This window comes from Polyodon spathula, chromosome 22, assembly GCF_017654505.1.
Source record: "Polyodon spathula isolate WHYD16114869_AA chromosome 22, ASM1765450v1, whole genome shotgun sequence".
NCBI lineage: Eukaryota > Metazoa > Chordata > Actinopteri > Acipenseriformes > Polyodontidae > Polyodon > Polyodon spathula.
Genome location: NC_054555.1, coordinates 23244564 through 23266968, shown reverse-complemented (window position 1 = coordinate 23266968; position 22405 = coordinate 23244564). Strand labels below are relative to the sequence as shown.

The 22405-nt window shown below is 42.1% G+C and overlaps 1 protein-coding gene and 1 long non-coding RNA gene across 8 annotated transcripts in view; one reads left to right on the top strand and one right to left on the bottom strand.

The window, feature by feature from the left end:
* The window catches only part of LOC121297153 (smoothelin-like), a 78965-nt gene that overhangs the window by 28334 nt on the left and 28226 nt on the right, over positions 1–22405 (bottom strand). For 5 of the 7 annotated variants that reach the window (XM_041223232.1, XM_041223237.1, XM_041223235.1 and 2 more), the window contains exons 2-9: positions 19656–19816; positions 17623–17716; positions 16617–16695; positions 16241–16338; positions 9921–10020; positions 5258–5805; positions 2982–3048; positions 1379–1987 (exon numbers count right to left, since the gene is read on the bottom strand). In XM_041223232.1, coding sequence (XP_041079166.1) covers positions 1379–1987; positions 2982–3048; positions 5258–5805; positions 9921–10020; positions 16241–16338; positions 16617–16695; positions 17623–17716; positions 19656–19816 — 1756 coding nt within the window. Of the gene's footprint in view, positions 1–1378; positions 1988–2981; positions 3049–5257; positions 5806–9920; positions 10021–13772; positions 13875–16240; positions 16339–16616; positions 16696–17622; positions 17717–19655; positions 19817–22405 lie in introns of those variants that run through there. The other 2 variants (XM_041223233.1, XM_041223238.1) reach the window with 2 other exon arrangements.
* LOC121297155 lies at positions 1670–21569 on the top strand. Its single transcript, XR_005947131.1, has 4 exons — positions 1670–1752; positions 15643–15823; positions 19682–19798; positions 20856–21569. It is a non-coding gene; the product is annotated as an uncharacterized LOC121297155 (long non-coding RNA).

Genomic DNA, 22405 nt, shown 5'->3' with positions numbered 1-22405 from the left:
GTGATTAAAGTTTGGAGAAGAGTCATGAAAATTCAAGACTGACACAATCAGTGCATTGGAAGTGGAAGGAATTTGACAGAATGCTGTGCTAGGTTCAGTCTGTACTTGATGTTGAAGCTGGAGCACTTTGGTATTCCAGTGTTTAGCTCAGCTGTGTAATCAGTATCCTGGGGTTTCTCTAACATCACTTAGAAACAGAAAGCAACCAGTCCAAACTCACACAGAGAGAGGATAGCTTTCAACACAGCCACACTGTACAGGGGAATGTGCAAGAATGCACTGATGCTGAAATAATGGATTTCTTCAGGGTGCTTGGAGGAAGCCTAGAACATCGATCTCAAAGAGTGATGTGCCTGTGACAGTGGATGGAATAATCTCAATCACTGCAATACTGATATACTGGTAGGGGAATACTAGTCTGTGCGTTCAATCTCTCCCTTTGTGTCATTTGAGAAATCTGCTCAAGACAAAATTGTGACCATTAGTCTACAGCAAACCTCCATGACTTCAAAAACACATTCAACTCTGGGTACTGCCTTCAGAGAAAAGAGTTACACAAACGTCTCCAACAGGTAAAATGCTCTACCCATTTATTATTATTTATCACTTATGGTTTGAAATAAAAGGGTGAAAATAGTGACTGGACGTGTGACACTGCAATGGGTCACAATACAACAGTGTCTTTCCAATGGAATCGGCTGTGCTTTCTAGTCATTTCATTGTAATCTTCACTTGGACCCCCGTTTAAACAATTGCCGACAGTCTGTGCATTTCCCCTATTCACAAAAACAAACAAAAGTGTTGTTTCATACAATCTGTTAGATTCCAAACAGAGCTGGAGAAGTGGCCTATTGTTCAAATACATCAGACATACAATTGTTTAGAATGGGGATATTTTCAAACTATTACATCAACTCCTGACAGTTGACGTCAGTTATTGCGGATTCTAAATCAGCCGGGCTGAACTGTGGGAAAAAAAAATGTCTTGAATCAGAATTAAAACTACCTCTAACCATAATTAGAGACTGTTAAAAATCTACCTCTGACCATAATTCGATCATTACAGGACTTTCCAAACAGGGCACAGATGACAAAGAATCATAAACAGATATATCCCTTTGCAGTTGGCCATTCTTTTACAATGTACTCCCTGTGTTTTTCCATGTTTACAATAACTTTGTCTTGAACCATTGGAACCAGCATTAAAGTGGTTGAACGACCACCAGCTCTCACCAGGACAAGACCAGAAGTGGAGGATGCAGGATTCAATATAATAAAGAGATACATCCTGCTGCAGTTTTTTCATTCTCTCTGCTTTTCCATGACTGTTCTACAATTAAACTCGACAGTGAGCTTTAATCTCTGAAGCGGCACCTACCTGCCTGCTGGCTGCCAGTGTTCCCGGTCACACGCGTGGCTGTCCTGGCACCTTGGTTGTCCTTGATCTCAATGGTCAGCAGGGTCTTCATGTCGGGGTCAGTTTGGGGGCACTCTGGCTGTGTTTGGGGTTCAGCTGTACTCAGGGTCCTGGACTGCTCTGAGCTGTCTGATCGCTCCCTGAGGTTTTCATCCCTCGATGATGTCAGCCTGGCCCTCTCCAATTGGCTGTCCCGGGACAGGGGGGAGGATCTATCAGCAGACACCCCTTGAAGCCTCCTGGTTTGGGACACTCCATTGGAGCTCCCTGTGGTGGCTGGACCCGAGACAGGATCGGAACTCAAAGGGACGGACTTCTCGGCAGGACCTTGGGAGGTAAGTCCTGATTTGTTCTTCCCGAATCGGTATGTCCCGTTGTTGTCCTCGCCCCTCTGGGTAGCTTTGGAGAAGGGGGACTGCAGGTTCCCACAGACCCGGCTGCTCCCCTGTCTCTGTCCTGTGAAGTTGGTTCTGAGCTCGGCTCTCTGGCCCGGCTCCTCTGCTGTAAATTTCTTCACCCGGTCCCGCACAGAGCTAGCTCTGTTGAAAGATGAGCCAGCTTTCTCTGCTGCTGAAACAAGAGAGACACCTCTTTGAGCCCGAGCTTACACACAGCAGCTGATTTCATTAAACTGGCTCTCTCTTTCACTCCCTTCTCTGTTTATCATCTCTCTCTAGCAAGATACTTGTCTATGCCACTGTGTCTGTCATTGAAAAATTCTTAAAGAATCTTTTTTTTTTACATCAATTTCTTATAGAATCTTTTTTTTTTTTTTTAAATCAAGCTTTAGTTGGCTAAAATATTAACTAAGAAACACCAAGGGTGTGTTTTTTTTATTTTTTTTAATCTCATCTATAGCTGCCTTTTTGATAGTTTAAAGATTATAAGATTTTCCAGAAGGCTCTGCCTTATTCGGGCAAAAAATGTGCAGGGCTTGCGCAGCGATGACTCTGTGTTTATAAGACACGCTCTCACCACGCTCCCTCACAGCACGGACACAAAGGCACACTCTCATGCAGGCACTCGTCCAGGAAGACTCATTAAAAAAAACAAAAAAACAAAACAAAACAAAACAAAACAACAAACCTCAGGCCATGTGTCATTCCTGAAGAGACCGTGAAGACATTGAACAGCACCCCCCCCCCACCCCCCCCCCCTTGTCCCACCCCCTTCTCCCCAAAAAGGGCATGTTTGTGCTCCAGACAGTGGGACAGAAATAACTTGCAAGAAATCAATATCTTCCAAAATCAAAGAGCTGGGGTCAGATTCTTGAAACGTCCTTGAAATAAATCTTATTAAATCCAACTTTTTCTTAAGTGTACTTAAGAAGAACTGCTATTCACAACGATCCTTCTTAGAAAATTGAAGTTCTTCTTAAGAACACTTTCAAGAATAAAGGCCCCAAGCCTGTCAATCTGAAACTTTTCCACATTGATTATTAGTTAAGTTAATTTCAACAGGGATTGGGTCAGGACCCGTAAATGATGCTGAATTCTACAGCGTGCTGGTTTATAGAGGGGCTAGATTAGACAGGTTTGACTGTAATCAGTCATGCTCTCTTTACCTTTGTCTTTGGCACTGCTCAGGGAGGTCTGTGAGCGGCTGTAGGGGGGGTCCTTGGTCACACTGGTCTGAAACAGAGAGAGAGAGCAGTGTTCCTTATACCCCAGCGCTGTCGCTGAACTGTTTTTATTGCTGCCTGGCAGAATGTTTGGGTTCGCTGGTCCAGTTTCAAGAGTAACACAATGCAATGTATATTGTACTAATGGGTTTGGCACTGTCGTTTGATGCTTTCAACATGCAATCATTTCATTTTTAGCACTTGAGTCTTTCAAGCACTTTATTGTGTTTTTGGCACAATGTTGTGGAGCAATCAAAAACTAGAAGCATGTGTTACTCACACAGCGCCCCAAATGAGAATTAGGAACGTTTGCGTTTACCCTCGACTACACTTCTTCAATAGGGTAAAATCACTAGACGGGCATTTGCTAAAGACGCCAAATCACACCAACGTTGGCTCACACATGATTATGCTTATAGATCTATTTATTCTCATATATAATATCAATATATATGACAGAATGCACCAGTCTATTATGATGGAGTATAGACATGTTCAGATTAATTCACAGGTTATAAGAGTCACAGGTACAACACACACACACTGCATCAGGATTCGGCAGTACACAGTGAACAATTTCACCACTTTACAGACTTCTTGCCAGCTTTTTTTTCCTCATACACTTAAATCCAGAATGTCTTTCTACATGCCTCGTTGTGTTTGAATTAATCCCTGTCTATTAGTTTATGATCGTTTTCACACCGTTGCTTTTGATTTAAAGCAGACCTATATTTGTGCTTTGTTACACCCAAGGTGAAACAGAAGATTCCTCGACTAATCTCTGTGCTTTAGTTTAAAGTAACATATATATTCACACCAACGTAATGGAAAATCCATGCGGCCCAGGTTCATCTTTGTAGCTGGGGTTAGAAAGTTTAAAAACATTCTGTTTTAGTTTCAGTGGTAAACGTGCCATTGTTTATTAGTTACAAGCAGTTCAGTTTAAGCAGCTAGCTGCAAGTGAGAAGTGTGGTGTGCGCCACAGTGAAGACTGCGCCCTCTGGTGGTGGAAAGACAGACATGTGGCTACTGTGGATTTGCTCTCCCTCATGAATGCAAAACACAATTTAAATAAGGTGTGTTTTCACAGTCAAATAAATGACTGTTTTCATTGGCAAACAAATGAGAACAAAGTTGGATCCAATGTATTTGCGGAGCAATGCATTTGATTTATTAAAAGCCTGTCATCACATCAGAGTGAACTTGAACATGAAGGAACTGGATGAGCTGCAGCACGTTCAGAGTTCTTCAAAGAAATTGGACTGACATGAAAAAAACTGAGTCAGAGAAATTAGATGAAAGAACTTGGATCCCATTACGACATATGCATAGCTCTGTGTTGTGTTTGAAAATATTTTATATGGTTTTTTGCTGTTATTTAACTCGTTGTCAAGCAAAAGACAACAAGTTAAATGAGAAGACACCTGCTCTTGAGGCCTGCTTCCATTAATCCAGCAGTCTCTGTTGCCTAGAGACCAGCAAAGCCCCTGTTTTTTGGTCTTGTAAACCATTCAAAAGTATTGCATGGTTTGCAGTGACCCATTCTAAACCTTGCTGCTTTGTCTCAGACCTTGGAAACATGTGGCCTCGTGATTACTGCTGCTCAATTTTCTAAACAGCCATAGCATTTTCATATACTGCAATATGATAAATTTCCCTGCGAGAGAAAAATAATTTGCAGTTGTTTTTGTCGCTGTCACAGACATGCAGTGACTAACTGTACAGCTGGCAAAGAGATTCTATATTCAGCTTTAGAACTAAAAAGTTCTGAGACAAATATTTTATGCTTGTTGAAACAACATTGCTGAAGATGTATTCAGAAGGCAAAAACAATCATTTTCCTCCTTTGGGATACCAACAAGTGTCCCTGTCAGATATTTTTTAGATAATATGACCAAAAGCAAACGGTCAATGTGGATTGCACCTGTGTAGGATTCAGACCTCAGCACATTAACAGATATTCGCCTTAAAAAACCCAGTGTGCCTTTTACCCCTTTTTTTCCTCAAAAAGTATGTATTCCCCATGCTAGAATGAATCAACTGCTACTAAAGTACACCGATTTTTGCAACAACAATGCAATTTTACTGAAATGTTTGTTGAGTCAAATAGTCTTAAATCAACACTATTTAAAAAAGGGTCAGTATATAAATATGTATTCAGGATACCTTAATAAATGGCAAGGGGAGCTGGTTATTGATATGGTCTGCTCAGTGCCTACCTGTCTGCTGCTGCTGCTGCTGCTGCTGTTGTGTCCTCCCAGCTCCCTGTTCACTGCCTGCTTCTCTCCCCCGTTTTGGAGGCTGTTCTGGGAGGCAGGCTCCTTGTGTGGCCCGCTCCTGGAAAAGGCATTCCCGTCAACGAGGTCTTTGTCTTGGTCAGTTTGAGACACCCCCTCCACCTCTTTTTTATCCTCTCCTCCCAACAAGGCCTGCTCAGGGGCACCACCTGTGAGTCTGCTCTCACACTCAAGCTCAGAGTCAGTGCTCGAGGCGCTTGTCAGCTCTGAGCCCTGGCGTTGCAGTGACGATTGGTCCCGCTCTAAGTCCCCTGAATCCAGGTGCTGTTGTTTTGACAGGTCCCGGTCTGAGGCCCTTGAATCCAGGCGTTGCCGTGAGGATATTTCCCGCTCAGAAGCCTCTGAATCGAGGCATTGCCGTGAGGATATTTCCCGCTCGGAAGCCTCTGAATAAAGGCGTTGCCGTGATGGCAGGGTTCCATCCTCTTTATTTAGAGGGTCCAGGACCAACACCATTCCGGATGTCATACCTGGGGGGAGGGGGGGGGGGGGGGCAGCTAAAAGTTACAAGTGTCCTGTATAGAGTACAACTGCACTATAAGCAAAAATTTAGGTTAGACATAAGGAAAACAAAAACCACAACTGGTAATGGTTTGCATTAAATCAGCAATAGAAATGTATATATTTTCTCATTTTACAGTTGACGTGTTATATTTCAGGGACAAAAAACTAAATATATGGCAATATGCTGATGATTTCAGATATGTACAGTAGATTCCACATCTTTATGGGGAGATGTGAATTAAATACACCCAGTTTAGAGGGAAACAAACATAACCCAACAGGTATGGAATTCTGAGCTCTCTTGGCACTGATAATATGCCAGCATCCCATGCAGTCTGGATTTGTAATTGAAATGGCACAGGAAGTAGTTGGGGGGTGGCATGAGTCTACGGGCTCCACTCTCTCCAGGAAACCACACGGCAAGCACAGGCTGCTCCTTCCTGTCCCTCTCAGGAACCCTGGAATGTAGTCCTGGGATATGCGTGTTGTGGCGTCTTTGTTACTTCCTCTAGATTTTGGATTGTGAGGCTCCCATGTACAGAATATTTATAGAACTGGGTTAAAAGACTAGATAACCATAGTTGACCTCTCTCTTGTGTTGTTTTATATTTTTCACTGCAAGTGTTTTGAATTATATAGCTTTTTAGTTTTATACATTTTTGGGTTCTAGTTCTGTAAAATTAAAATGATGTTCTCATTTCAAGAAAGAAGAGCGAACAGTTAAACCATTTAGCTTTCTGCAAGGCTTTCTGTAGGCCTCCATTAACAATAGTGATGTGTGGTGCTTAAGAGCTGAGAATGGAGTGTCTCAGTTTCACTGCTAAGGAAGTGTTTCTTATTAAAGAGTTCATAGAGGGTTATATATCGTTATATGTCTCCACGTAATGCTACAACTGTTTAAATAACTTAATTTTTCTTTTCATTTTTAACATCCTGACAACTTTTTACACTTCTAACTTTAAAGTCTGTTTCAAAGCTCTTTTCAAAATGTCCGCTCTAGTGCACTGGGGTTTGAGATCTGTCCTCTAAATCACTGCAGGAAGAGCGATTTAATAAATAAATAAATAAATAAAAAATACACAACAAGTGCTCTGGCTTTTCTGTTCCGTACCACACCATGGATCGTTACTGCTGTGTTACCCGTTTGACAGTGTCGGCAACAATCCTTACACTATCAGTGCACTAGAACGGCCATTTTGAAAAAAGAGCTTTGAAACAGCTTTTTAAGTTGTAAGTGTAAAACGCTGTCAGATTGTTAACAAAGAAAATAAATTACAGGTACGTTATTTAAACTGTTGTAGTAACACCTGGGGACATGTAACTCTATATTTTTCTAAACATTGCTATCTTTAAGGTGCCGAAGAATTAGTTAATGTGCTACCTAATCACAGTTCTCAGATCTGTCATTGCCAGTATAATGAAGCACTATGAAAATGTACCAAAAGTGTGTGCTGTGGCAATCCTCTCACCTGATAGAACAGAGGCTGAACTGAACCCTGCTACTGTAGTTTTGAATTTATTTCCATAGCTCTGGTGAAGAATAACAAAGCTATTCAAATCACTTGCAGGTGGCCAAATTTAGCTGCTTAACTTGCCAGAACTGGAGTTCATAACTTTGCTTCTGTGTGTATTTCTGAAACGTGCTGCAGCAAAATGATACCCAGTAAATTGTGTGGATCTCACCGTGTCACAGGTCTCTGGAATGAGGAAACAAAGCATACTGGCCCCTGTAATTAAATAGTTAATTAATATGATGTAAACTGGATAGGACCAAGAGAATCATAGAATACAGTTGTGTACTGAGTATGAAGCCAATATCTCAAAGCGTTTGGTCTTCCAGAAACCAAAGTCACATGAACAAATTAGGTCACAGGTCAAAGTGAATAAAACTGGGAGATCGCGAATAGTTTGAGATTTGTGCAGTTGAAATAAAGGCTGATTTTCTAAAGTGAGGTGGGGGGGGGGGGGGGGGGGGGGGGGGGGGGAGTCTGTCACTAATTTCTGCGAATAGAAAATCTCTTAGTAGGGGAGAAACAATGAGTGGTTGAACAAAGACGTTTCAACTAGAAGAGTTAGTAAGCACCGGCTCTATCTCATAGCCACACCTAAGCAGCAGGGCACTTTTAGTGAATACTGCCATGTTTCATTAGACTCCCTTATCTGGTGAAATTAAGATAAGATCTTTCTTAAACTTCTTCATGTGGAACACTGAAACGACCGCACTGAGCAAAGAGAGCAGGCTGGTAATATTCATTTAGATAATCCATAGGCAGCTGTGCATGTGCTTTCATTTGCTTGAGTACACGGCACACAAACACAACAAAAGATGTAGCTTATGTAAACAAGGCCAGTGAATGGGAGCTCGCTGTTCTCCAGTTCCAGGTTTGCCTTTTATTACATTAGCGCACAGAGAAACAACCCGGGGAGGATCACCCATACTGTGGCACAGCAATGCCGTGCTTGGTTTTAAGGGCTTCAAAATGACTGGCACAACAAGCATATTTTTTCATGATGCTATCGGTCATTATAAGCGAAGAGACTAAAATAATGAGCATTAACGGTTTCACAGTTTTTAGTGTAACTCTACTGTGTTCTACAATGTTCATGGAGCACTGTAGTTATTCCACGAATGAGGAGTGGGTTGTCTCTGAGGCTATCCTCATGAGTGAAAAAACCACAGCACTCTTAAGAATGTCCAGATTCAGTTTAACAACAAATACAATGTATGGAAAAGAAACCCAAATCAAACATCTGAATTCAGGGAATTCATGTCCATAATCCAGGCTCTATATCAGGGGTCATACATGTTATTGCTTGGACTACAGTTACTAGTGATGCTCAATTAGCAGCCATTAAAAGGAGAACTTAGATTTAAATAAACATTTGAATGCGTTTTTTGCAAATCGTTCTTTGATTACTATCATTTATAGTTGCAAGTCTTAGTTATATATAACTCAAGATTAGTGAAAGTGGATTTATTTTGGAGTAGGTGCCTATGCCATCATTTGACTCAAGCATTGAAGGCTTGCAATGCAGAAGTGCTCAATACATAGCGCTGGCACTTACATGTATAAAAACACTGATCCAGCCTGCATCTGTCTATGGCTATTAACTACAAGTGAAGAGCAGCTTCTGAACTCACACCAAAATTTAATTCAAAACGACTGCAGACATCAGGGGGAAAAATATAAAAATGAAATTTGAGGCTACTTCTGTTTTGAGTAATGGATTAAACAGCTGCAGCTAAATTAGTTGAAATACTGTACATGTGTGCTAATAAAATGAGGTTTACTGTACAATGATCCTTGCTCAATTCATTTACTGCATATAGACAAGAAATACAGGCGAGAACACAGACATGCAATCCCACCTAGCCTTCAGGCAGAGCTGCACACAGACTTGAACTATTAAAACACCTCACACTGCTTATAAAGGCTGCTCTTTCTTCATGTGCTGAATAGCATCCTGGCTGTACACTCATTACTGGAAACATCCCTATTGACACTGGTTTCAGAACACTGTCTGAATGTACTGTTACTAGTTCATTCAATAAAAAACATATTTTTTAATATTAGTACAAAATCTAAATTGATAAAACAGTGTAAGAAAAGATCCTAAGTACCTACGCCCATTCTGCGTTTCTTTATTAATCTGGTATGACCTCCTTTGGATTGATTACAGCTTCAAGCCCACTATTCCTTTTACTGTAGTTTCAACACCTTGGTAACTGAAGTCTGTTTTCTTTTCACCACCTTCTTAAACTTGATCCAGAAATGCTCAACTGCATTTAGAACAGGAGATAATCTGGTCATGAACCATGTTTTCACCCTATTTCACCAAAATATATGAATAATATTGAAATTGAAACTCGTATGTAAACACTTATGGGTGCTGTTGCACAAACACAGACACACACAAAGACACAGCAATACATATATTCAAACAAGCACAGATTTCATTTTCGTTTTATATAGCAAAGGCAAAACACAAGTGGATATTTATGTGCATGCAGTAGCTGTAGAATAGGTCTCATGTTAGACCGAGAATGCATTAGTAAAAGAGGTCCTGCACATTCTCTCACCTGCTCTCTGTAGTGCCCCCTCCTGGTTCTGCTGGCTGCGCAGCTCTCTGATCTGAGCCCTGATTCGCTGCCTCTCCTCTAAGTCGTCAATCTCCAGGTCCTGCAAACAGCAACAAGCAAATCATCACTGTGGTTCCGGATAGCAACACTGCATTGTGGCCACACTGTTCATGGATATCTAGGGTCTGCTGGGGTCAGTGAAAAAACTCCAGAACTGGGGGTTTGATAGCCAGCAACCCCAATACAGCATTGAGAACTCAGAACAATATAATACAGAGAACTCAATACTGGAGATCTTTGAGCCAGCAGATGCAATCCTGTATAGTGTAGAGAACAATAACAAGAGAACCGAGATCCCGGAAATTCTACTTGGTATAAAAGGAATCGGCATTAAGGATGCCAGTCAATTCAATAGAGTATTGAAAACTCAGAGCAATACCATGCAGATATAGCACAGAGAACCCAATACCGGAGATTTGAGCCAGCATATGCAATACAGCATAGTATAGAGAAATCAGGAATCAGGGCTACCAAATTAAAAACACCCCTCCAACCAGTGGCTCAGACTGGCCAACTCATTGTCACAGGATTCTAGGACAGCCCTGTGGAAGTGTGCGTTGCTGCAGGCAGTATGCTTCGAGTTTCCTCAGTAATTGGGTTTCCATCCACACCTTCCAGGATTGCCCAATCCCTCAGTGTTAGTCATGCCTGCAGTGCTGGCTCAGCTATCAGAGAGGCCTGGCTACACCAACAGCCCCAGCAAGCCCTGGCACACATATACGTTGGCTTTTGCATAACAAGTGAATCATGTGCTACTGTATGCGAGGGGCACATTTACACAGGTTACAAAGTGCAGGGGTGCAGTACCAGCCCAAACCACCAAAGGAACAGCCGACACAAGCTGTATTAGCAATTTTGTTTGGTGTTTGGTCTAACCGCTGTATAGGTTAAACAAAATAAATACATAAATAAATCAATGGTTATAAGGAACAAACAAAATGGTATGGCTGAATGTTTAGCGCATTTTACAACACCAAGCAATCCAATTGAAATCCAGGGTGACTGCCCAGTGCTGTAAAATACTAAGAAAATCCACCTCTGACTTGATCAGTCCTGCATTGTGACGTTTCATCTGTTGATTTCATTTAATTACACACACAGTTAAATCTCAAATCTTAACAAATTCCAATCTCTTCCTTTGTAATGCCTACTCCTCTGAACAGCATCACTTTGATGAATGACATTACTTGTCACAGCTTGCCCACAGACCTCGAAAACAAGACAGTGAGTAATCAACCTGGATTAGGACAAACACATAAATATTACTCACTGAGACAGATGGAAGTCACTGAGATTTCATAACCTACAAACCAATGAGAACAGTGGGCGAGACGTCCACCCTATGGTAGTTCCTTTAAAGGCTTCCACAGTAACTATTTCATTGCAGGCAACATCCCAATCTTCTAGACCAATGCCCTTTCAATAACGAAGGTTTGGGCTAAATAGGTCAATTTGAAAGTGAACAATACGCAGCGCACTGTCCCCTTCTCTAGACAGAGTGGGAAATATGTAGCACTTACTGTACTGAGGGACATCGGTCTCTCGATGTCCTTCACTCACCTGCTTCAGGGGACAGTGCTACACAGCGTCTCATGCTTGTAGCTGAACTCCAATGCACTTTGTGTTTTGATTACAGTACATGCTGGTGATCAGCAGCACAGCATTCCTTTCATTCCAGCCAGTCTTACTTCACAAGCCCACAGATTTAGCATCTCCAGACACCACGACAACCACAATCTTATCTCGATACCTCGTTAACATTTCGTGACTAGTGCCAGATCCAATGGTAAAATATCTTTATTTTTATTTTATTCTTACTTAGTATTGCATTGAAGAACACCCCAGATGTTTTGGGAAAAAATTAAAATAAAAAAGAAGGAATGATATTTTGATTGTAGTTTTCAAAATGCTACAACTCTGGCCAAAAGTTTTGCATCACCTAGAATTTTAGGACTGAGACAATAATATATAATAAATAAATAAATAAATAAAAACTATAGGAATATAACTCAGATCTTTTAGTCAACATCCTGTAAATCAAAGAAACTACAAAACAATGTCGCAAAAGCCTCTTACAATGGCAGCCTGCCAAACTTAAAGTGTTTTTCTAGGTGTTAAGTAGTTAGACAGTGATAGCTCTATTAACAATACAGAAGAAAGGTAGTTCTATTTTGATTGTCAGGTATACACTTCCTTGTATTATCAGAGTACAGACGCTCAGTTGGGTTGGTCCGGCATGCCCCAATGACAACAACATTGGCTACAGCTTTACAACACAAAGACAATTAAAAACTCATCACTGTAGCAGACTGGTAACAACCTTTTATTATCTGTAATTCCTGGCACAGCCTGTATTCAACCAGTAACTCAACTGAATTCCAAGAAACTATGTCATATTTGTTCTTTTAAAAGCGTATCAAAGATTGTTCTTTGATTGCTGCCACCTCACACACTTAAAGCTGGCTCCACAGATCTAGATTAGCACTCATCTCTGACTACTTTACCTAAAGTAACATCAGGTAGTCCAGCATTAGTGCTAATCAGGGTCTGTGAAACCAGCCGACGGAGATACAGTTCTTCTTTATTTGTAATATTACTACTGTTTCTCTCCAGTTTAGAATGGTACTAACTCCCCAGAACAGAAGAGTGGGGGTCAAGCGATCCCAACCCCCAAGCCTCTGTATACTCAAGAGCTTGAGAGCAAGCTACTGCCTCCTGGAGGATAAAGGGAAGACCTACAGGTGTTTGCCCAAGCTTACCTGGCCAGTAGCTGCACTGCGCTGAGGAGAAGCAGTCCCTGCAGATTGTCTACCCAACCTCCAGGAGAGCTAGAACCAATGTGTATCCACTAACGTGGATACACATCTGAAGCTTTGCATTCAATTTGAAAGAATGAATCTAATACCAGAATATGACACACAGCAATGGTTTTCAAGCCACAAACACATGCTGGTGGCTGAACTCTGGCCAATAGAAGTTAATGGAACGTAATATGAGGAATAGCAATACAAAGCACCCAAACCGTGACAACAGTAGTGAAATGGACCCTGAGAAACCACACTGTACACTGCAGTTATCATTGCCAACACAGTGGTGAGATCACAGACAAGACTGTCACCATATTTACACACCGAAAGGGATACGTTACATCATCTACATTTCCGATACTAACCTGTTTAGTATCCTATTATGTACATCAGCCACAATCAGCATGAGTCTTTTCAGAAGGAATTGTTTCTGGAATAGGACGGCTATTTCGGACTGTCCCTTAATCCACCAGTGTAGCAGAAGAGTACATGCACTTAACACACAAAACCCCTTTACAATCAGCACTTCAAATGTAATCTAAATACCGGATGCATCTATATATTGAAAACACTGAATCATAAACTGTAGGCACTGCAAACACCAAATGGTCTCAAAATTCCCCAAAAATTGTGCGAATCCAAAACTGAGCCGTTTCCTTAACGGTTGATCTTCTATACCCAACAAACAAACTGTGCGACTTCCTGCGAAATCCCAAGAGCTATCATTAATATTATGCATCCCTATGCTACTGAAATGTCTCTCAAGTTAGAATGAAACTCTGTTTAACTGGCTGCGATTTTCCCGAAAGAAAGATATACACTGTGTTCTTTATGACAATATGCAAAGCTTTAGTGTAAATAGGCAAATACCCATGCTGGTTTGTACATATATCCTGGAACACTGAAAAAGGTTGAAAAGTAGTTAGTCCAATACAGTTGAATTCACATTACTTCTAAAAGGTTGACAAAGTAAGCATCTACTCACGCATTTCTCCTTCTTTAAACTGAAACTTTAATCAAGCGAAACTTGTTCTGCCCAAGTCCAACCTTTAGACAAAGAACTTCACCCAGTGTTCCAGTTTATGATGTAATGATTTAGGTGAGGAGAGTGTGTCGAGTCTCACTTACCTCACAGCGTGTGTGTTTCAGTGCTTCTGGCTCCCTAGGCTGAACAAGACGTGTTCTTACACACTCTAATATTCAGGAAGTAGCTCTGAGGAATCACACACACACACACACACATAGGGAACAGCCTACAAGCCCTCAGCTCTCCCTCCCTCTCTTCCTCACCAACACTCAGAATCGGTACTAAAGAAAAGGTATGGGTATTAAATAAAGAGACCAAACATGCTACTTTAATACATTTAAAAGATAAAAACACACTTAAGGGCCTCCTCACACACAGTGTTGTTTCACTGCTTTTACTCAGCAATGGTTTAGACCAACTCAACTCAACACACTGCAGGAAATTATGTACTATTTATTTTACACCCTGTGGAATGCAAATACACACACAGTTTTAATGTTTACATATTTTTCATAGATGAAATGTAACAACATTATGTAATCACCCCTTACTCTCAACCGACCTCATCTTTTCAATCTACGTTCCTTTCTCCGTTTCCACTCTTTCCCCTCTTCTGTTTTTCCTCTTATTTCAGTCTCTCCTTCCTTTTCTCTTTATAAAGTGATGTCTTGTCAAATGGCCAAACACTCCAGTGGCCACAAATACGCTTGTTAAATACTTAAATCCTACAACCAGAGACAGTGTGAGACTGGCCATCGCTGCTTTGAAGATGGGAAAAGGCTAGGACATCACCTTTTAAAGAATATATGTAAGTGTAATTTTTACAACAACAACAAAAATGTTTTGGTTTAAAACACAATTTTAGGAAAAGTGATATGGCTTGACAGACACACTTTTAGTTCGGTCAGTCTATCTGTAATCTCTGTGTATTCCGAATGCACGCGAGGATTAAAGTAGATTTTTTTTTTTGTTTTTGAATGATTTCTCTTTTGGAGTGGAGATGGTTTGTCAATGATGTGCTCTGCCAGCGAGGATGGACAGCATTAGGTTTTAATAAGACCCTTCTGTGTTTGTTTCTGATAACATTAGTGCAAATCAGGGGCGTGAAACCAGTTGTAAAAGTCTCCCAAACACACTCCAACCACTCTCCCTCTAACCCCTCTCCTCTCTCCCATGCTGTCATCATCTCCCATTGGTTTTCCTTCCTGTTAATTGCTACTCAGTCTTCCTGTCTCCAACTGCTCCCCCCCTTACTACACATCACAAGCTGCTAATCCAGGAAACTGCTTGATTCTTATTAAAATTACACCGGGCAGGAAGACATTTAGTGTGTTATGTGTTAAGCTTTATAAACAAAGTCTGTTCCCATGAATACAGTTTGCTATTTGTGCTTTGATTCTAAACTGTTGTAGATTGTTGGAAGAAGCCAACAGCCTAGAACAGTCACACAATTCAAATAGTTTATTAGACTGTTGTAGATGGTTGTTGCCTTCATTACCAGTCTAGAATAGTTTGACGAAGACTCTTATTTTATTCATAAACAACTTTATTTTGAAGTGTTTGAAGGACCATTGGTCAAACACCCTCCTGCCCCGTTCCACCCTCCTTGGGTTCTGTACCACTTGTTACCGAAACGGGACCAGAGGAAATTTGAGTCACTACTAAAGGCAAATGCGGAAACTGCTAGAACAAATCACTGTACACAACAGCCAGTACTGTTTCTGTCTTGTAATGCTACTACGAACTTTGGTGATGCCGCAAGCAAAATGAGAGGGGGCTTCCATTGTGTCAGTCTGACAGTTTTCACCTAAACTCTTTTCTTCCCTAGGAAATCCTTCCCTCCCACTCTGATGCACAGCAGTGGGAGTCGTTGATATGAACCTGTCCTGAAAACAGCTGGTTTGAGGAGGCCTGGGCAGACTGCCAGGGCAACGGGCCCAAAGCAACACTGACATCCAACAGACAGGATTTGTCTTCCAGATAACAAACCCAGGCAATGTAACAGGCAGGTCTGGGACTAGTAAAAGAGTTATCAATAACTCAAATGTTGTGTTAATTCACTTTTTGATAAAGTCTGTGTTACTATGCTTTGAGTTAAAAAGAAGCTCTTCAGGTCGAGTTACAGTACCAGCCATAGATATGTAACACGCAGCATTTAATACAGTTACTGTACACTACCAGCAATGCATACAAGGAAACGATCCCTGTATTGGTTCACTAGATGGCACCAGTTCTTACTACTAGAACTTGGCTGACCTAGCCTGGGCTAGATGTGTCTATAACTGGTGGCTTTAGAAAGGAGTCATGGAGTTTGGAGAGGCTGTATTTCAGAATGATTGTAAAAGAACATTTTCCTTGCTTTAAGAAAGCCTCACCCTATTTCACCTCAGTAGCCCCATCACCACCCCTTTCCCCTCTGTACTCACTGCTTTGCTGTGGGCCGGCTCCGGATCTGCCTCCCTGCTCCCACGCTGCTGGAATGACTCAGAATCCAACCTGCTTTCACAGATGGCTTTCTCAGATGCTAAACATGAGAGGGGAGAGTCAGTGGTATAGTTGCATGGGCTGACCTGCCACAACGTTCCCCCACAGTGCTCTTGCCTATACTCACATTCATAGTAGAAAAGTTCAAACTCCCAGCCCCTTAGCTCTAATGTCAATGTCAATGGCTCCTAGTCTGAGACCCCCTGCATCAAGCCCCCTGCCTCTCAGCTCCAATGACCTGGCATGTCTGCATCAACAGCTCCAGGCGTGTGTTGGGTTGCTGGTACTGTTTCTAGGCTGCAGTGCCAGAGAACTCACCCTTTAGCTCCTGTGCCCTCAGTTTGCGAATGGCGGCTCGGATGAGCTTCCTCTCCTCGTACTCGCTGGCTCCTCGTAGCTGGGAAGAGAGCAGACACAGGGGGGTTAGCACAGCTGCAGTACTTGCCTGGGGAGCGCAAAGGCCAGTGCAGGGCCGCCTGTGGGCCTCCAGTCAGGATCTGCAACTTGGAATAGACAGACTTTGGACAACGCTTGCATGACACACCATGGGCTGCACACCGTGCAGTGCAATGCTTTCTTATTAATGATATGCTCTTTTTAAATTGCGATGTGTTAAATGTTTTTATGAAACAATTGTTGAAAAGGTGTTTAATTACTTCCGATTGCTCAACGGTAGAGAGTAATTCTTTTTTTTTATTATTATATCGTTTTGGAATCTACCTTGCATTTAAATCCAATGCCAGGTGCAAAACTTGATATGATCTACAAATTCAGTTGCTTATCTTAAGCATACTTTCTTTTCCCTGTCATATAAACAGAATACATCAAGAATGCTGTGTTTGGGGCTCCTGAGTGGCACATCCAGTAAAGGCACTCCTCTTAGATTGTCCTATAGCCTGGACATTGCCGGTTCGAGTCCAGGCTATTCCATTGCCGACCGTGGATGGGGCAGCGCACAACTGGTCAAGTGCCGCCCGGGGGTGGGGGGGAGGGTTTAGGTCGGCCAGGGTGTCCTTGGGTCATCAAGCACCAGTGACCCCTGTAGTCTGGCCATGCGCCTGCAGGCTTGCCTCTAACCTTCCGGAGCTGCATTGTCCTCCGACACTGTAGCTCTGGAGGTGGCTGCATAGTGAGTCTGCAGTGTGAAAAGAAGTGGTCAGCTGACAGCACTCGCTTCGGAGGACAGCGTAAAGACAGAATAAACTTGCTTCAACCAGTAAAGAAGTTCTGTTTCCTAACTAACTGAGCCACAACGAGTTTGAAACCAAACAAATGGAGTATTGACAGCCCCAGGACCCTCCCTCCCTTCCTCCCGTTCACTCACCAGGGCAGTGAGCTCACCAACGTCCTCGATGGACTGCAGCTTCCCTGACAGGGCGTCCAGAGTGTCATCCTGGTCTGGGCACAGGCGCTGGTATCTGCAATACAAACACAGGCAGTCAGGACAGGGACAGAGGCACAAACACAGAAACAGGAGGCAAGCTAGATAGAACACAGAGGATAAAGACACTATCCTACATTACAGACGTGATATGCAACAAGACCTTAGAGGAGGTGAAAGCACCTTCACACAGACTTTAAAAAAAAAATGAACAAAAACACAGTAATTGTGAGCAGAAGGACACAAAGATCGCAAAAATGGAAAAAGGTAAGTAAATTGTCATTTATATCAATAAATATCAAGCATTGGGAACAAAAAAACTAGAAAAACCTAACATACAGTCTCACACGCGTACAGCCGACAGTTTTGGCCCGGAGAAAACCTTTTGAAAGGAAAATCTGACTGAGCCCTTGAGAGACGCTTGTAAAATAAAATTTGTCCGGGCTTCTCCCACTCTCTCCTCTTTCCAAGCTCGCTGGGTTTGCATGGAGTATGGACAGGAATACTTGGCATTCCTGTGGTGCCAGACAGCCTATAGTTATTCGAGAGAGAGCGTGCGAGTCATACTACAGTATGTGGACACGATTGTATGCATGATTAAGTGTATGTTTGTTTGTATATGTGTCACTCTGTGTGTGACTCATAACATAATGTATGCTTGAGGGCAGGAACATGGTTTCATTGCATAGCTGTCTTTCTCTTTCCCTTTCTAACCGTCTCGCTCCATTTGTACACTACTTCAACTCCCCTCCTTCTTGTCTCCAAGTAACTCTTAGTCATTGAAAGTAATTCAGAGTAATCATACCAGTCATTTTTAGTAATCACTATTTTTCTGTGATTTTAGGCTGTGAAGTTTAAAGATGGCTCTAGCACTGGATGCAAATTATTCATTCTAAATACTAAAGTTTTGACCACCACTTGTATGATCTCATCATTTAGATAGAAAAAAACATTATTAAAATAAGTTTACTAATTTTATTACAGTTTTGCCACATATCCTATAATTGAGTGTTTATAGTTACATGATGACCTTAAGATAATAGAAGTAATGCCCATCTCCATTTGCGGAAGAGACAGACAGACCTCAACTCAGTCAACTCAGGTAGAGATCATTATATTGCACACTTTGGAAGAATGTGTAAAATAGACATTAAAGGAATCTTCCAAGTAGAAAACTGGAAACAATTTAAATCTATAAAAATTCTCTATGCAACCTCAGCGCCCTCTCACATAATCCCCACCACACACTGCAAGCACTTGCTCCAAACTGACCTCAAGCTCCCAGTTTATTTTTACAGCAGCCTACGCTCCATCAACAGCACCGGGTCAAAGAGGAAGCAGAGAACAAACAAACTAAAAGCCGCGACGGGGAGGTTCACTTGAGCCCGACCCACAGACCTCCTCAACCAGCTCCCCTCCTCATCTCCTGGCTCTAGCCACATCTGGGTGCAATCTGAGAGAAGCGAGAGCAGTGGCAGCAGGACTGACCTCCACAGAGACACCTACCCCAGCCTGGGACCCAGCTAAAACCAGACATTAGCGGCAGACTCACAGCTATATTTACCAGCCTGATTATCAGGGGACAGACTCTCCAATAGCAAGGTTCCAATTTCCCAGATTTCACTTGCAAATCGCTTTACCAGAGCTGCAGTTGATGGGAGAAGCCATAACCAGCCAGGAAGAAGAGGCAGAAATAGAAATAAAAGTTTAAACTACATGTCATGTCACTCACAGGAGCTAAGAAAACATGGGTCACCTCAGCTTTTGAAGATAGTCTTATTTTTACCTTTTGCACAAAATGGCGGCTTGGTCAGTAGATGTTATCAAACTGCTAAACCCTAGAGGTGACTGTCACTGAAACACACTGAGGAGAACCACCTCCAGCCTGGATCTCCTCTCTAACCCTGCAGAAAAGCCTAGGCAATGCAGCGCTCCCCATGTGTCCTCAGCTTGGTGTAAGCACTGGGTCGTCTCACCTGATCTGGTTCTCCTTGTTCTCCAGCTGCTCGCAGTCCCTGGTGCCACGGAAGCGTTTGGATGACAGCGCCGCCTCCATGCCCTCGATCTCACAGTGGCGGATCTCCCTGATGGCACTGTGGATCATTCGCCGCTCGTCCAGGTCAGACGTGCCATCAAGCTGCGACACAAACACATGAGGAGACATGTTAGACAGGGAGCAGCCAGCGCGCGCACATGCACGCACACACACACGCAGGGACCAGCCAGCACACACAGGGACCAGCCAGCACACACAGGGACCAGCCAGCACACGCACACACACACACGCAGGGACCAGCCAGCACACGCACGCACGCGCACCCACACACACACACACACACACACAAGGAGAAACTTTACACAGGGACCACTCAAATTATTCATTCTAAATATTAAAGTTTTGACCACCACTTGTATGATCTCATCATTTAGACAGAAAAAAACTTTACACAGGGACCACTCCCACACATGTAAACAATCTCTTTCTGTCTTTGTCCCGCTCACAAAGGGCAGTTAATATTGTATTTTTATTTATATGGGTGAATTCCATTGAGAGATCATCCTGAGTTCACAAGAGCTTCCTGTTGGCAGCGACCTATGCATATCAAAACACTATAAACAATCCTTCTACGCTGAACTGGAGCAATTGCAAAACATGCTTCCATTGCACAATACAATTAGGTGATGTGTCACAGGCTTTAAGTTATCCTTACGACTTACTGGGCCTTATGCCAAACATGACAACATATATGTGCTGATCTAAGCATCGCAAGAATCATATCCCTGTCCTGAATCTCGCATGGAAAAGATTCCAGCAGTTGAAATAGTCATCTTTATTACAGACACCTTATTGTGATGCAGACTCAGGCATACGCTCTTCAAACCAAGACCCATTTTCTCCAAACATTCCTGAATTAGGTGCAGAATTGTAGGTCACATGAAACACCAGCTCTACTGAAGAGTGTTATGGACAGTGTTTCTAATTTTATGTCCTACCAGTTGTACCTGTTAATGCAGACTAGGAGAGCTGCCGAGTCAGGGCTGTCGGACTCCGACATTACTTCAGACAGCTGCATTAGTAGATCAGTGGGCAGTTTTAAGGACTAGCCTACCTAATTGATAACAAAGTGGTTTGTTTTAACCTGTCAGGGTTACCAGCTGGGTTTTCTTCAAAACAGAAAACGACATCAGTCCAAATGTGTGACCATGAAGAAGTGTGATAAAGGAACCTATAAACCAGCTAAAAAACATACTGTAATGCCAGCCCACGACCTCATTATTACAAGACGCAACTCACATCCCTACAAGGAGAGCACAAGGGTAAAAAGCAACTATTTTAAGGGAATTTGCTTGGAAACTGTGGACTTAGGGGGCTACAAATCCCACAAATACATATTACATGGCTTAAAGAGAGGAAGCAAATGTGAACCAATGTAAATGTACAAGGCTATAGATAAGAAATCAGCTGTGGTATACTGTAGATAATGTGTTAAACATGGGGTGTAAAATGTTCATTTGCATGTATCATAAACAGTACTTGAAATACTGCAACTGAACACGACAAATCCAACATATACAATACCTTATATGTAGAATAAAAACGAATTGCCCTGTCACCAATATACTGTATTATACGGTACCTTGCTTCCAAGCCTGGAAAACTGGTTTCAAATTGTAACACTGTTTGCCACATTGCACTCTTTTTAAGGTGGTGTGTCAACACTTTATAATACATATTATATTGTCATTTTTGTGATTGACAAGCCCAGATAATTATCATATTCTGAAATTTCAACCCTGGGAAATTTGTCTCTGCCTATATGGTAAAGAACAGTACAGTTTTTTTAAATCACTAACACATCACTAACACATCATTGAACTTCCTCCCTACCCCCCCCCTCTCGTTCTTTTTACAGTACAAGAAGTTCAGAGCTGGAAAAAGCTGTTTTTAAAAGAAGACTTAATTACAACTTGACAGTTCTAAAATACTGTGCCAAAGGATTTTCTCTCTTCCAATAAATCTCTTTTTAAAGTGTACTACCACTGAAATGGACAGAAATCAGTACCATTAATATGCCATGTATTTGTATAGAGATGACAGTTCGTCCGATTTATGGTATGGCTTTTGACAGGTTTACAACTGGATTTCTGAAACACAAGCAACAGCCTACAGAAAATTGGACACTTCACATGGCTTGGACCTTTTTTGTACTCATCTTGTAGTCATTTTGGGAAAATGGAAGACTTTCAGTAATAACTAAGGGTTTGTTGTTGTTAATGTTAATATTGGGCTAACTTGAAAACTACATTAGCCATATGCTTGAGAACCAAGACCAGTCTCTCACCCTCCAAACAGCAGGGGGCGCCGATATGAGTAGTCTGCACTACCAGAGAAACGATCTGCTGCTCAACTGCAGAACTGCATCACACTGAATTGCAGCAGACAGGTGTACCATCCATGTACTGCTTGGTGCACATCTGTATTCTGCATATATCTGTGCTATTAAAGTGTGTGCAGGTAACAGGTTGTGATTGGTTATGACATGTATGACCCCTGTTGGGGAAAAGAGGTATATGCACATTATTACTGCGCCCCTCAACCCAACCCATCCTCAATTTAAATATATATTTTTGTTTTTGTAAATGTATTGCTCATGAAAGAAGTGGAACAACGCAAGCCTGACCCTTACAGCTCTCCAATTGCGGTCTTCTCTCAAGCACACACTAG